The following is a 16,956-nucleotide window of genomic DNA, read 5'->3' as shown; positions in this document are numbered from 1 at the left end:
TTTCCACTACAAATATCATTACAATCCGTCAGCTAAACATTAAAACCATTACCATTGTTGGTCCTTAATGGTATCCGCTAGACATACTGTACCATGGCACCAACAGAAGGAAACAAATGACCATTAGAGACCCACAGGCACCCAATACAGTTTCCATTAAAACCAATACAGTTGCCATTAAAACCATTATGAATTCACTCGACAGACCCTGGATTGCTGTAATTTCAGTGTTTCCCCCCCTCCCCTAGGTGAGTCCTCTTATCTGCAGGTAGAGCCGCAGAGCTCACCTGTCAATCAAACCCCATCGCTCCTCCCACAGCCCAGCACCTGTCACTCGCTGTTTTCCGCGTGAGTGCCGTACTGCGTCTCCTTGGCTACAGTTCAGCACGCGCGACACGTGTTCAGATCCACATCAGCGCGCCTCAGCCTCAGACTGTCCTCCTGCTGGAATGGCACCTTAATCACCTGTTCCCCCAACACCAGCTTTTCACTTAAAAACTCTTGTTTATAACAGTGGACTGGAGATTTATTCGCTCTCATCAGGTAAGACTATTCATTATTTCTATTATGAGAGAGTTTTGAGTTATTGTTTTGTTGTTAGTTTGTAATAAATGGAGTAAGATAAATAAACTATACACAGAGTGGAGCTGTTCGACTTCCGGTCACTTGCTGCTACTTATTTTGTAAACTAAACCATGATTTATTTATTTTTGGTATTTTTTACACTTGATTTAAATATTTAAAACGTGATGAAGATAAGTGTTACTCGCCATTAAGTTATTATGGTAGCCTACTTCTCTCACCTGTAACTTACACACACAACTTTACTGTACACTAGTAATGAGTCGTTCGTGAACGAGTCGGCTCTTTGAGTCGGCTCACTTAAGAACATTGAGAATCAATTCACAAATGCGAGGCGGGTTTATTTATTTATGTATTCATTTGTTTGTTTGTTTATTATTGTTGTTGTTGTTGTTGTTGTTTTTGCGTGATGTAAACAAAATGCTTCGATACAAAACCTTCCAAAATCCAGTTGAACTGTTCATTAGAGTTAATGATGAGCCGTGTGTTTGACTCTCATGTGTGCATGAAGCTGTATTACAGGGTCTCCTGTCATGCAGATGTGCTGTATACTCTGAGTATTAGATGAGACCATCATTTAAGGGAATAAATGATGTAAATCTTCTTAATGAAGCAGAATACACAGCAGGAATGATATACATATGAGAAGAGAGTTCAGCTTTTATTTCCTGGTGTTTACAGCATATGTAGGCTAGACGTGTTAAACGACGTAGAACACAGCACGTTTTGTATCAGACCACCCAATATGTAGACAAGCAAAAATAATGGAATATGTGACTGACGGGTGTTTCTGGTTACCTAGGTGTGTCCTGTTAGGTTGACTAAACAATAAATAGCTCGGAACATCTAGTCTTGGTTTTAGCTTTCGGTTTCACCTGTGAAGACTGTGTTTGTTGTTAAAAAGGATAAAGCAACATGAAGATCAGAGAGCTGTCTACGGGAGAAAAGCAAGCCATTTTGAAGCTGAGAAAAGAGGGATTGCAAACGGAGGCATTGCATAAGCGTTGGGCATAGCCAGTACAACAATTTAGAATGTCCTGAAATAGACACTGGTGTACACTGAACAGATCGGCCACGAAAACAACAACAGCTGATGACAGAAGCATTGTGAGAGCTGTGAAGAAAAACCCAAAAACAACAGTCAGTGACATCACCAAATACCTCCACAGGGAAGGGTTGAAGGTATCGCAATCCATTTTTCGAAGAAGACTTCAGGAGCAGAAATATAGAGGCCATTCCACAAGATACAAAACCACTCATCAGCAGTAAGAATCAGAAAGCCTGACTGGAATTCACAAAGAAATACAGAGATGAACCACAAAAGTTCTGGAACCAAGATTAACCTGTACGAAAGTGATGGAAAGACCAACGTGTGGAGAAAGAAAGGATCTGCTCATGATCCAAAACATACAAGCTCATCTGTGAAGCATGGTGGAGGTAGTGTCACGGCTTGGGCTTGCACGGCTGCTTCTTGAACAGACTCACTAATCTTTATTGATGATGGAACTCATGATGATAGCAGCAGAATGAATTCAGAAGTTTACAGGAACATTTTGTCTTTTACAGAGAAATGCATCCAAATTAATTGGGAGGAACTTCATTATATAGCAAGACAATGATCCATAACACACTGCCAACTCAACAAAGAACTTCATCAGGGGGAAAAGTGGACGGGTTTAGACTGGCCAAGTCAATCACCCACATTTCACCTCCTGAAGAGGCGACTGAAGGGAGAAACCCTGAAACAAACAACTGAAAGAATCTGCAGTAAAAACCTGGAAAAGCATCACAAAAGAATAAATCAACAGTTTGGTGATGTCAGTGAGTCTCAGGCTTGATGCAGCTATTACAAGCAAGGGATATGCAACCAGATATTAAGTGTTATTTACTTGAATTTACTTCAAGCCTTATCTGTTCCTAAACTTTTGCTCACCGAAAAATGGTGTGGTCTGATACAAAAGGTTCTGTGTTTTATGTTGTTTAACATGTGTAGATTTAAATACTAGGAACTGAAAGCTGAAATCCTAAACTCATCTCATGTCCATCTTTTGATCTCAAACCCAAATGTCTTTGATGTATAGCACAAACAAATGAATTGGCCTTGTTCCAATAGTTTCGGAGAAGACTGTACATGCAGGGATGCTTGTACTTACTGCATATCTGCAGTGCCATACTGATCTAACAACTGTTTAAATATATATTTTTTATAATTCCAGATTTTTCACTAATTAAATGGTAGAGTAAGTTTTTTTTTTAGCCATGGTAGGGGACAAAAAGAAAAAATGGCAGTGAGCCTTTTGGGAGCCGAAAGAGTCAACGTATATTGGTGAGATGAGCAAAATGACCTGACTCATTCTTATATACTATAAAACCTTTACCAGGACACGATTTGCAAGTGTGTTCATCTAAAGAAATGTGTTTACATCCTCTGTTATCAATAGAGGAGTGAAGCTGTGTCTCAAATGTATGTGTACGGAGCTACTTTAAAACTGGGCGATTACAGCAATCTTTTAAGATGATCACTTTTCGCACTATAGGAGACCATCCTAATAAAACAGCCTACTGGCCGAATTCTATAACAGACAGTGCGATAATGTGTTCTCCATATCAGATTATGCAATGAAGATCCTCTTTTGATAGACCAGCGATTAAAGAAAATGACTATGTTCTGCTTATGTCATCAGTCAGTGTGATCTGGGCTCATCCGGAAAATGGGGTCGCATATAGAGAAATATTCTGCAAAGTCAGCTTGAGCTAATAAGGAATCTTCATACAGTCTATGAACAGGTTTCCTTTATGTTTCGCAATTCAAATGACGTTATTTGTAGCTGTTTAGATTTGTACATAATCCCATGCCGTGCTTCTACTTGTGGTGTTTAGATGAGCGGTTTAGCAGCGATAACACACTGTAAAAAATTTTATGTAAAAAAGATTTTAATGTAAAAATTTGGACATTGACACTCACACACCAATGGTAGCAGAGCTGCCATACAAGGCGCTAACTTGCCATCGGGAGCACCTTTTTGGTTCAGTGTCTTGCCCAAGGACACTTCAGCATGTGGAGTCATGTGGGCCGGGAATCGAACCACCAACCCTACGATTAGTGGACACCCCACTCTACCACAGCCGCCCCATAATGAATAACTAGATGACAGTGATAAGGATAATGAGTCTATTTGGCACGTATACATTACAGCATAGTGAAATTCTTTTCTACGCATACCCCAACATGCCAGGAAGTTGGGGTCAGCCATGATACAGCGCCCCTGAAGCAGAGAGGGTTAAGGGCCTTGCTCAAGGGCCCAACAGTGGCAGCTTGGCAGCACCGGGGCTTGAACCCCCGACCTTCCGATCAGTAACCCAGACAGAGCATCAGAGAGACAGAGACAGACAGACAGAGACAGAGCCAGAGACAGAGACAGAGAGACAGAGCCTCAACCGCTAAGCATGGAATACTGGGCTTTGGCTATGTTTCAAATTGCACTCTACGCACTATTGTACAATATGTATCTTACTATTCAGTACTTGAATTTTCTCCATTAGTAGTGGATATTTGCACTATATGAAAAATGGCTGTGTATACCTCACATGATTAAAATATTTCAGAGCAGCTTCAATTTAAATGTAAAAATGTTAACTCTAAACTTTTTGCTGCTAGCTAACCTTTGCGCTGTAGAATATTTCAAGTGAATTAGCTATGTAGAAGATCTAAAACCATTGAGCACTATGATGGCTCCCCCCCTATTTAACTGTATAGAGAAGCTGAGACCACTGAGTGCAAAAGCGTGCCCAGTGTCCCACTCTTCGTTTTTCAGCAGTTCCAGTAAATCATTCTGGTGTTTAATCATTTACTACGCCTTGTCTGATTTTTCCAGTGTGAATGCAGCATTCGCGCTCAAAATACACGCAGTAAGTTATTTGAGAAATAGCTCTAGATAGTAGATGGCGAGGAGCCATTAAAGAGCCCTGCAGTTCAAAATGAGAACACATGATTTTGAGCGAAAGTTTGAAACATTTTTGAATTTTAAAAAATCGCACTTTTTTCTGGTTGTTTAGTGCAACAGTGAACATTTGTTACTACACCTACACGATAAAGTATGTAGTGTATTTAGTGCGTGATTTGAGACTTGGCCTAAACCGGATAAACCGAGGAGCGTGACACATGAGATGGTACTATTCGAAACAGAGTCAGTGTAAAATTCAACACCACGCTCAGCGCATAATTAATGAACACTATTTAAACAGGACACACTTTCTCGAACACAACGATTGTAACTCATGATGGTTAGGCCTGAAATGACTGATTTGTCTACAATATATTGTGCTATCTAAAAAATAAAATTGCTCAATTTCTTCTTATTTTATCTCAGGTGTTCCTCTTGGATTATTTCATCAATAAATTTCCACAGCAGGGTTTTGTGACCTGATTTGAGTGGATTCTGTTTCTTGTAGCCATTAAAAATCTCACACAGTGGTTTATCTAATTCTAATAATGTTCACATCTTGGCACTTTCAGTTTTATGGCTTAACAGTCTTATTGGTTTTGAAGCTGATCAAGTCACCTACAACAGATAAAATCCCACATGTTGTGTTGCTTGTTTTTTAATTGTGTTGCACGCATTTGGTTTTTATCTGGACTTCCTGGTCTGCACTGAGGGATAAACAGATAAAATATATGACCTGCACTTCCTCTTGGTCTGCCGTCATACTGTACGTCCTCCCGGCTGGTTTCATCAGAACAGACAAACCGGCTTTCGATCCAGAGCCATCAGCGTTACTCATAGGACAACATGAAGCTCTTTAGTTGGCTCATTGTGGATTCTAACTGGTCTGTGTTATTCGCTCATGAATGGCTTCGTTATTTGCATTGCACATGAAGTAAAAGCCGCTCCTTTGTTCTCAGAGGCTTACAAATTGAACATAAGCGCACAAAATGGAGTTTAGTGGTGTGGAGTCACATTTGTTTGTGGCTTTTTAAGCTGACAGATATGACCATGTATTTATCAATGCTAGTGTGGCTAATGATTGACAAATTAATGTAAGAATAAAATGGTACTCCGTTTTTTTCCGTGGGGTATTAGTTTCTTAATCTTGATCATGTCATGTAATTAAAAACGTGTGTTAGTGATATTATATAAAGGGGTAGCCATATACCGTGCAAGTAACATCTCTAATATGCTTTCCAGTCCCTTAGTTTTGGTTGACGAAAGTTTTGTTTATAAGCTGGGGCGTTCTCTCCGGTCATCGCATGTAAAAATATTATTTGAGTCTGGATAGCGACATAATTTTGTCTTGATATGTTTAACTATGAGGCAACTGCACGTTGTGCTAGCAGGAGAATTATATGAAAGCTTTGCACTTCACTTTGTTCTGCTCAGTTTCGTGTTCATGCCCATGCTATAACATTTCCTCCAACATGTTTGACAGATGATGTGGTATGCTTTGGATAATAAGACCTTCCTTTCCTTCTCTATACTCTTCTCTTCCCATCATTCTGGTACAAGTTCTTCTTTGTTTCATCTGTCCAAAGAGTCTTGTCCAGAACTGCTCAGGCTTTTTTTTTTAAAGATGTTTTCTAGCAAAGTCTAATCTGGCCTTTCTGATCGTCAGTGTTACCAGTAGTTTGCATCTTGATGTAAACCCTCTGCATTTACATTCATGAAGGCGTCTCTTGATTGTACACTTTGACAACGATACCCCTACCTCCTCCAGAGGGTTCTCGACTTGGCTAGATGTTGTGAAGGTGTTTTTCTTCAACAAGGAAAGAATTCTGTAATCATCCACTTTAATTGTGCTCCTTTTCCTTCCAGGACTTTCAGTGTTGTTGAGCTCGCCAGTGCATTCCTTCTCATTAAGAATGTACCAAACGTGATTTGGCCACTCCTAAAGTTTCTGCTATCTCTCTGATTGGTCTGTTTTGTTTTTTTCAGCCTAGTGACGGCCTCCTTCACTTGCATCGACTCTTCTTTGGACTGCATATTGAGAGTTCCCATGAACAGCTACCAAATGCAAATTCAACACTTGAAATCAACTCCATACCTTTTAACTCCTTAATTTGTCACGAAATAACGAGGAAACAGTCCACACCTGGCCATTAAACTGCTTAGCAGTCGAGTGTCCATTTACTTTTGAGCCTGTGAAAATGGAGGGGGTCTGTTATAAATGGCTGTAATTTCTAAACGGTTAATGCAATGTGTTTCTTAAACTCCTTGAATTAAAGCTGAAAGTCTACACTTCAATCACGTCATGAATGCCTTATTTCAAATCCATTGTGGTGGTGCACAGAGGCGAAATTGCGGACATTGTGTCACTGTCCAAATACTTATGGACCTGACCATACATACCAAATGAAAACTCGTGGAGAAGGGAGGGAGGGAGGATCCATCACAGTGTTGTGTTGTTTTGAAAAGGTCAACAGGAAGTAGGGTCTGTTTTTTTTTCTCTGGTTGTGTAACCTAGGCTACTTATCCATATTTTATCCACGCCTGATATAAGATTGTACCTGTTGTCATCTGACAAACTAGAACTCTGTTCTTTGGACCATGTTTATCTTGTTGGCTCTGATGACTGAGCTGGTGTTGTTACTTCTGTAGACCTCTCTATAGAGCTGTAGAGCAGCCATTACACCAGAATAACATCCTTAGAGGCAATGGGGGAAACCCTGTCATTTGGTTTAAACAGGATTTGCCTTGTTAAAGTATCTTTGAACCAGCAGGAAAACTTTGATTTGCATGCACGGTTAATGTCTAACACATGTTCCGATTATTATCCAAGAATTAGCCTAATGTTAGAACATTTTCGTTTTCTTCTTAAAGTATCATTGCTAATTGTAGACTTTGCCCCATAAGTACACATGCGTGAGTGCATTTCAGATACGGAGTTAATCACTCTTACTGGTGACAGGTTATCAAATTGCATGTCTATTCACCGGTCCACCAGTTGGCACACAGTCTTATCTCATTGCCTTCATCTGCTGAGCTTTACAGGTCATCCCAGGACAATGGAAGCAGCCCTCTTATTTTAGTCATCAGAGGACAAAAAGATAATCATGTTCCAAAGAACAAAATCCTGTTGTTTGTCATATAACAACAGGTGCAGTCTTACAGTATATAAAGGGTGGGCTTAGTTTCTAAAGTCTATACCTCAATTCTTACTCTTATATCCCAGGTATCTAGTCTTAGGAAAGGGAAGGTTTAGCTAAACCAGACTGGGAACGTGGTATGGGCCAGGTGTTCCACTGCATCTAAGAACCTAGCACACCAGATGATCCATTATAAATGAATTAACAGGGCTTATATCACTCCTAGTGTGTTGTATAAGATGAAGGTTAGAGCTGATCCGTACTGTAATCTATGTAATAAATCTACAGTAGGTTCTTATTTGCACGTTTTGAGAATGCCCAGTCGTGGTTCCTTGTTGGACTTTTGTAAGTACTGTTCTTTCAGATATTCTACATTTGGATATACCTCAAGACACTTTGTTTTTTTTTCTGCTTTTGGATGACTCCGCTCTCCAGCTCATCAAAAAAGAACCTTATTGGCAGCCAGCACTGCAGCCAAAAAGGCTATTTTTAAAGCTATGGATGGAACCATCCACCCCTGCGACTTTATTTAGAGACACTGTCTTGCTGGAAGGTACCACTGCCGAGCTCAGCGGTGCAAAGGACAAAACTATTCAGAGCTGGACAAAAATCACAGAGATGTTGTTGACATCCTACTTTTCTTTTCATATACGTGGACAGGTTTCATGGCATCTGTTTGTATATAGTTCATGGGAGCCTTGATATTTGTTCCTGGTATGAGAAACTAAATTTAAATAAAAAAATTTGGTTAAAAAAAAATATATATAAGGGGTGGACAAATCAGTAGCTCGGACAAGTAAATTTTGTGTTCGGGCTAATAGGTTTTCGGTTGTTTTTATACTAGCAGAAGACAAAACTTTTTTTGTTTTTACTCTCACCACCTAGTTACCACAAGCATTATGCAATTACACATTCAGAGAAATCAGAGAAATTAGCTCTGCTTAAATTATTACAGTACACGACCTAACTTTAGGGCTTGTTGCAATGTAGTTGCATGAAACCGCAAAGCTATAATGCGATTTAAATCTAGCACAGGTTTGTCTGTATAAACATTTCTGACCCCAGGCTGTTACAAAGTCAAATGTTTTACAGTTATAGAGTCGTATTGCATTGCTGTTATAGTGCTATTACTTATTAATTATTAACCTATTCAAGTCCCTTAGTTAAATGAGAAGGATAGGCACTTATTCTAGATTTTGTCACTTCGCTCACCCAAGCATGCACACACACACGCACGCACGCACGCACAGAATATCCCTCCCCACACAGTGTTCCATGTTACTACAGAGAGTCAACTGTAAATCAGGAATGAAAAACAGAAAGGGTGGAATAACACTTGGGGGAAAAAAACAACAACTTGGGAAGGGAGGAACCTTAACATGGCAGCTTTAAATGTTCCCCAGAACTAAGCCAAAAATACCAGAGCACTCATGCAGACTGGAATACCTGCACCCGGCTCTCAACAGTCTTATGCCTCAGGGTTGAGTTTAACACAGCTTTCTTTTGTTGAGCCGTTCTGTCTTTAAATATAATTATTTGGGCTGCTGCTTATTTCTTTCCTCAATAAGCGCACTTTGTATTAACAGAACAGTCAGAGTGTAGCTTTAACAGTAGTGTGCCTGTCTGACTAGGTTATCATGATTTCATTTGCATTCTAACTTCTGCTGAGTTTGCATGTGATATCTCTAACATTTCACTTCCACACTCAAGATAAGAGAAAAGGATGTTTAAAAAGCTAGCAAAGGCTTATTTTAGGTTGTGTTAAGCTGACTTTTGTAAGTATGCCTTACCTAGACGACAGTAACTAAATGACGAGAATGTTACTTGCAGAAAGTATTGTGTTACAGGTAACAGATTACCTGATTAAAATTTAAATGGGAACACAATCTAAAAGATTATACAATCTATTATCATAACTACAGCTTCAGAAATAACACAACAACTACAGGATTATTGTGTTACTGCTGTGGGGCTTAGTATTTCCCATACATCTGTGTAATTTGGTAACATTATTGTCATGGCGACATATCTTAAAGTGCCATTGTTCGGAACAAAGCATCGAAACGCTCGAATTGCTACACATCCCAACGTGTATTTCTGAGACTTTAAAGCTTGTATGAACAGGCTGAACACAGACTAGCTGTGTTCGGGGAACGATTTGTGTATGTGAAAGTGGGAATCAGCTATTTACAATTCATAATTATGGCTTACAGCTCATGAAAATCAAAAATCCAGTATCTCAAAATATTCGAATAAAGAATTTATAATACAGAAATGTCGAGCTGAGAAGAGCTCTAGTCAGCGAATTAACTCAAAACACCTGCAAAGGTTTCCTGAGTCTTTAATCTCTCAGTCTGGTTCAGTACACACAACCACAATCACGGGGAAGATGAAAGTAAATGTTGCGTTTCATTTGGAAATCAAGGTCCCAGAGTCTGGAGGAAGAGTGGAGAGGAACAGAATCCGAGTTGCTTGAAGTCCAGAGTGAAGTTTCCACAGTCAGTGATGATTTGAGGTGCCATGTGATCTGCTGGTGTCGGTCCACTGTGTTTTCTCGAGTCGAGAGTCGATGCAGCGTCTACCAGGAGATTTTAGAGAACTTCACGCTTCCATCTGCTGAAGAGCTTTATGGAGATGCTGATTTCCTTTTCCGGCAGGACTCGGCACCTGCCCACAGAGCCAAAACTTCTAGTAACTGGTTTGCTGACCGTGGTATTACTGTGCTTGACTGTCCAGCCGACTCGCCTGACCCGAACCCCATAGAGAATCTATGAGAGACACCAGACCCAACAATACAGACGAGCTGAAGGCCGCTATCAAAGCAACCTGGGCTTCCAGAACACTTCAGATTGCCTCCATGCCACGCCGCAGCGATGCAGTAATTCATGCAAAAGAATTAAAGCCCGGACCAAGTATTAAGTGATAAATTAATATACTTTCCGTAAGGTCGACATTTCTGTATTATAAATTCCTTATTCTAATATTTTGAGATGCTGGATTTTTGATGTCCGTGAGCTGTAAGCCGTAATCATCAACATTAAAACAAAAAAAAAGGCTTGAAATATTTCACTTTATATGTAAGAATCTAGAATATATGAAAGTTCAACTTTTTGAGTTAAATTACGGGGAAAAAATGAACTTTTCAACGATATTCCTTTTTTTTAAAAATGCACCTGTATCAAAAAAAAAAAAGTGGCATGAGAAATGCACCTGCATTTCTAATATGGGGCTTTGATGATAATGTATGATAACAGATCATATATTAGAGCATAATCCTAAGTGATAACTCTGCAGTGATTTTCATCCTTCTGCTGGTCACGCTCTACCTGCTTTACGTTTTGAGATGCTTAGAAATGATCCTCACCTGTTGTGTTGTATCTGCACCCATTGTAGTGTGAGTTACATTTCCTGGTATTCTTTTATTCTTTCTGTCAACCCCCAGGCGAAGTCTTAGTCAATCATTGACTACTGTGTGTATACGTGTGTGTTTTGTTTTCACTGAAGAAGGTCATAATGCCTCTGCTTCAATTGCATTGTGAAAAGCAGCTTTGTATTATAAGGAATTTCTCTTGCTTTTGTGGCCCAGTAGCCCAGGCTGCTTAGAGCCCCATTATGTCTGGAGTGGAATAGAGTTTGAGCTTGAGCTTTTAAAACCCCAGGGAAAGTAAATATCAGATTGTTCCCAAACGTGCTTAAAGTTAGTCTTGTTGGCAAACAAAATGTCTATTAATAACGGTTTAACTTTCCAACCTATGAATCTATTTCATTTCCATTTACATTTATTCATTTAGCAGACGTTTTTATCTCAAGCGACTTAGAAATGAGGAAATACAAGCAAAGCGATGTACATCAAGCGGAGAACAATACAAGTAGTGCTACTATACAAGATCTTTAATTGAGTTCTAGAAAAGCAAAGTGCGCAGAGTCGAGATGTAAGCGTCAGAGTAAGGTGGGTTTTTTGGGGGGGGTTTTTAGGGGTTAGTTAGGTGTTCACGGAAGAGGTGGGTCTTTAGCTGTGTTTTGAACATAGTGACAGATTCTGCGGTCCGGATTGAGGTTGGAAGTTCATTCCACCACTGAGGGACGGTTTGTGTGAAGGTTCTGGAACGGGAACTTGAGCCAAGCATTTCAGCAGAAATCAGTCCCCCTTCAGTGGAAATGCCGAACTTGCTCCTCCCATCTCTATGTAGAAACTGAAAAGTTAGCAAGACAGTGAGAGCTAACCTAGCCTAACCTATCGAGCATAGTCTATATGCTTGATTGAACAATTTTGATCCGCTTGCAGTATTGTGTTTAAGTTCTGCTTAAGTGGTGTACCAGAAGTCTGAGAGTCTCAGAAAAAGGGATATCCTCAGTGTGTCCTCAGTAGAATATTATGAGACCATGCATGGACAGTTCTCAGCTCTGATCCTTGGGTTCAGCTGATAAGCAGTGAGTGTTTTTGTTACATTTCAGATTTATTTTGGCTTTTCATCCAGATTTAGCTGGGTATGGTGGCTTAGTGGTTAGTGTTTGCCTCATACCTCTGCGGTTGGGGGTTCGTGCCCCAAGTTCCCTGGGATAGGCTCCAGGCTCCCTCGCAACCCTGTGTGGGATAAGCGGTACAGAAAATGGATGGATGGATTCAAACTTACTTAATGGATGCTTCATATAACCTTCAGGTTTGGTACAATAGAAACATGTTTGTGTTGAGGTTTGGTGCACAATAGTGACATTTATATGCAGCCTAATAATACTATAATAACATCTATAATAACGTTTGGGGTCTAATTGGTCTGACTTCTGAAGCCACTCCTTTTGTTGACTTGGATTTGTGCTTTGGTTTGTTATTTTGCTAGAAGGTGAAATTGTTCTTCATTTTCAGCTGTCTAACAGAGGCCTGCAGTTTTTGTGCCAAAATAGATTGGTATTTGGTGCCTTCCATGAGTCCCCCTATCTTGACTAGAGCCCCTGTCCCAGCTAAAAAGAAGCAGCCTCATAGCATTATGCTGCCACCGCCATGCTTTACTATGGGATTGGTGTTTGTTCATTTATAAGCTCTCTCTTTGCACCAAACATATCTTTTAGAATTATGCCCAAAAAACTTTTACCTTAGTCTTATCAGACCATCACACATTTTGCCACATGGTATAAGGTTATTTAGGTGGGCTTGGATTTATTTATTTATTATTTTCTTGTGAGAAAGTGCTGTCACATGCAGGGAGTGACCAGTTCTTGCCAGATATTCCTGCAGCTCCTTTTATGCTACTATAGGTCTCTTGGCAGTCTCCCTGAATAGTTTCATTCTCGTCCTTTTGTCTGTTTCGGAGGGACTTTGTCACTGTGGTGCCTCGTTTTCTCCACTTGTTGAAAATGGCCTTCACAGTCCTCCATGGTATATCTAATGTGGCTGTGCCTAATCTAATCTAATGGAGTGGCTGTGGATCAGGTGGTAGAGCTGGTTGTCCACTAATCATAGGGTTGGTGGTTTGATTCCCATGACTCCACATGCCGAAGTGTCCTTGGGCAAGACACTGAACCCCAAGTTGCACTGAGACAACCCCAAACAACACTGAGACACTTCTTACAAGATCGGAAACACATGTAAAAGATCTTGAACCATAGTTGCATAGTCAGACCACAGTTTTTAAAAGATAGGGTTGAAAAGTGGAGAATGAGATGGCAGTTACATAACTATTTGTGTTTGTGTACTTGCATTTATTTCGGTTCCAATTTGGATGTATATTCATCAACCGGGTTTTGTGCAAAGACATCCTGGTATTTAGCAGAATTCATGATATGTTAGATCTTCACAAGACCCCTGGCCCACCAGTTGCAAATACGCCCCACTGCATCAGTGATCCACGACCATAGTTTACAGCTGGGTTGGCAGATTTCCCTTGCTTGTATGCTGTTCACTTTATTTGCCAAACACGCTGATTATGTTTATTGCCAAAACTTTCGATTTTGTTCTCTTCTGCTGACAACACATGATTATCATTCAGTTCAAGTTCCACTGACGCTTGTGGAAGTCCGGGCCCTACCTTTTGTTGGTTACAGTATTATTAAGATGACGTTAAAATTGTGTTAAGAGTCTTATAAGACACGACACATCTGGAATCATGCCGCATAGCTATTATTACATCACCGGTGTACCGTCTATCATACAATAAAGAATAAGGATTTTGTGCCTTTTTATGAGTCATGTTTGCGCATGTAAGCACTGACGTAAGGAACTAAACTTTCCAAACTTTACTGTTATGTAAATAACATATTAGCTCTTCTCTTCTCTGTCATGCACCCCTTCTGGCTCTGTCTTTCTCAGGTGGAGGTCATAGAACATGAACCTCTTGGAACATCCAGTGAGACAAACAAAGTGAGTATGGCATACTTAAATATACATGCAAATGATTTCCATTTACAGAAATTACTAACTAAGAGATGTTTGAACAGACGTGCATATGCGTGTGCATGTCATCTTGTGTTAGTGCATGTTACAGGGTCAGCGGCCAGAGGACAGAGAGGCACTGTTAGGGAATGTTTGCTTTGCCATTCAAACTGGACTCTCTCTCTCTCTCTCTCTCTCTCTCTGTCTCTCTCTCTCTCTCTCACACCTCCTCTTGCTTCCATATGCCCTGAGAACCTGTAGATAATCTTAGCCAGTCATGCCCAGTAAAGCCGCAGGACTGAGATCTCAAACGCAAAGCACTGCAGTGTGTTAACAGACAGTCTAGTGCTGTGAAAGTATATTGTTTAGGAAGTGGAAGTATTGTTTAATAAAACCAACTCGAATGATGAAGAGCAGAAATCGTCCTCCATCATCTTCTGCTTCTTTCTGCAGTGGGGTGGCCAGATCTGACAGCAAGATCAGCGCCAAAGCCCTGTTCGGTAAGTACACGATGTAAATCCTGGTCTTCTGTTTTCGTTTGTTTCATTTTTTGGTAGTATTCTAGAAAGCAGGATTATAATGACGTATACTTGTATTAATACTTTACTGTGTATGTTTTTTTATTATTATTATTTATTTATTTATTTTGCTGTCTACTTATTTACACTTGCAACAACAACAAAAAGAAATCACATAATGCAGCTTTAATTGTCTTAATTGTTCATTGGGCAAGTCCACAAACTCAAACTGGCAACTGAATTGTCCTCTATAACACTGGATTCATTGTATTCAACGCGGTCCAATGTTGACCCAAATTTACGCATTGAAAGCAGTTCTACCTTACTGTGATTTTATTTCTTAATTAACATTTCTGTATATTTGCTTAGTTTTTGATCTAGCTTGTCTTGACTCTTATTAAATACACCTAAAATATCTTCGTGCCCAGCATTAAAAAGGCTGTTTATTAGTGTGTGAACTTTAACCCACTGAGAAATTTCATCTGATACAAGCCTATCTTCACTGAGATTGAGATTGCACCAAGCCATGACAAATAACAATTGACATTTGCTATTCAAATGAATGTGCCAGTAAAGTGAGAAGTGCAGAACTGATACTATGAACAATGCCAGATTTGTTTTGTTTTTTGTTGTTGTTTTTTTTTACTTAATTGATTCTTGGCTCTAATGAAATTCTAGTGTTTTTTATTTTTTTAATGGATTTCACATCTCATTCTCTAGAAAATCTGCCTTGTACAGTGCATTCCTGCGCTCCTATAGTTAATTTGCCATGTCAATCATTTACTTTATCTGTTTGAGTATGTGTGTGTGTGTGTGTGTGTGTGTGTGTTTTCCTGTCTAAAGGTGCACAGTCTTGCTCTGTCCGAACCTGGGTGTGTCTGGAATTAGTGTGTGGCTGGAAAAATGCATGCGTGTGTGCACGGTCATGTAAGGTGTATAAAAGAGGCTTTGAGAGAGTGCGTACAGAAGGAGGTGGCCATTCTGGGCGACTAAGAAAAAAGCAACATTCTTTCCTTCTTTCTTTCTTTCTTTCTTTCTTTATTTATTTATTTTGGTAGTAAACATCCGCAATACATCATATACAAATATAGGTCTGTGAATGATAATTGTACGTGGAGAGAGAGAGAGAGAGAGAGAGAGAGAGAGAGAGAGAGAACGAGAAGAACAATGAACAGTATGTGTTTCTGTGTGACAGATGGTCTCTTATACATTGCACACCATACATCATGCCAGCAGGTGGCCTATAATTGTATGTACATACCTGTGTGTGATTGTTTGTAGAATTACAATTCATATGTATGATGACCGGGGCGCACGGTGGCTTATTGGTTAGCACGTTCGCCTCACACCTCCAGGGTCGGGGGTTCGATTCCCATCGTGGCCCTGTGTGTGTGGAGTTTGCATTTTCTCCCCGTGCTGCGGGGGTTTCCTCTGGGTACTCCGGTTTCCTCCCACAGTCCATAGACATGCATGGTAGGCTGATTGGCGTGTCTAAAGTGTCCGTAGTGTATGAATGGGTGTGTGAATGTGTATGTTATTGTGCCCCGCCTTGTGCCTGATGCTTCCTGGGATAGGCTCCAGGTTCCCCGTGACCCTGAAAAGGATAAGCGTTATAGAAGCTGGATGGATGGTTGATGAATGCTTGTGGCTGTTATGACCACAGTGATGTACAGTATGTACTTCCCTGCATTAACCAGTGTACGTTAAAGAAATTCTACTTTAGCAAAGTTACAACTGTGAGGCTTCCTATTCTTTGTCAGACCCCGATACATTAACGTCTTGAAGTCCGAATAAGGTTGGAACCTGTCTTATGCTCTGTCTGATTCACTGTGATGACATAGGGCTAGAGTTAGGTTAGGGCACAAGGCTTTGGTGAAACTTAGCAGAGTGAAAATATTCAAAAACGGATTGTGTTACTGTATATACGCCACAAGCATGACCTGTACACAAATCGTGGTGACAATTCGGACTTGCTGGTAAGCTATATCTGCAGCTTTGCAAATTCTGTAGCTTCAGAGGAACGTTTGTCAATGAATTGAGAAACATGTGTTTTAAAGACTGCTAAACGTCTGGGCTGTATGACTGTTATAGATCTGTTGGACTCATGTACTTTGTTTCAGTATGATTTTTGGCAAACATCTGATTTGCTCTGCTATGCAAAGTTTCGAACTTTCACTCAACCTTTGCATGCCTGCTGACTGGCAATGCAAATTGACCCGTGGACTTCTTTTTACCTGCTCTGTAGATACAGGCTTATCTGAGCTCTCAGAAAGCAAGAGCATGAGAAGCACATTCCCCTCAGGAACTATTGGAACGACAAGGCCAATTCATTTTTATTTTATTTTTTTGCTGTTGACTGAAGACATTTGGGTTTAAGATCTAGCGATGAATATGAGTAGAGAATTTAG

General features: G+C 40.1%; 1 protein-coding gene across 3 annotated transcripts in view; it reads left to right on the top strand.

Moving 5' to 3' along the window:
- Positions 1-364: 364 nt before the first annotated feature.
- eps8l2 (EPS8 like 2) overlaps positions 365-16,956 on the top strand; it is a 37,989-nt gene continuing 21,397 nt past the window's right edge. Inside the window, exons 1-3 of one of the 3 annotated variants that reach the window (XM_017485693.3) lie at positions 365-543; positions 13,968-14,018; positions 14,484-14,530. In XM_017485693.3, the coding sequence (XP_017341182.1) occupies positions 13,984-14,018; positions 14,484-14,530 (82 nt within the window). In that variant the 5' untranslated portion in view covers positions 365-543; positions 13,968-13,983. Of the gene's footprint in view, positions 544-13,967; positions 14,019-14,245; positions 14,531-16,956 lie in introns of those variants that run through there. The other 2 variants (XM_017485695.3, XM_017485692.3) reach the window with 2 other exon arrangements.

This window comes from Ictalurus punctatus, chromosome 14 (genome assembly GCF_001660625.3).
Source record: "Ictalurus punctatus breed USDA103 chromosome 14, Coco_2.0, whole genome shotgun sequence".
Classification (NCBI taxonomy): domain Eukaryota; kingdom Metazoa; phylum Chordata; class Actinopteri; order Siluriformes; family Ictaluridae; genus Ictalurus; species Ictalurus punctatus.
This window is presented reverse-complemented; position numbering and strand designations above follow the sequence as displayed.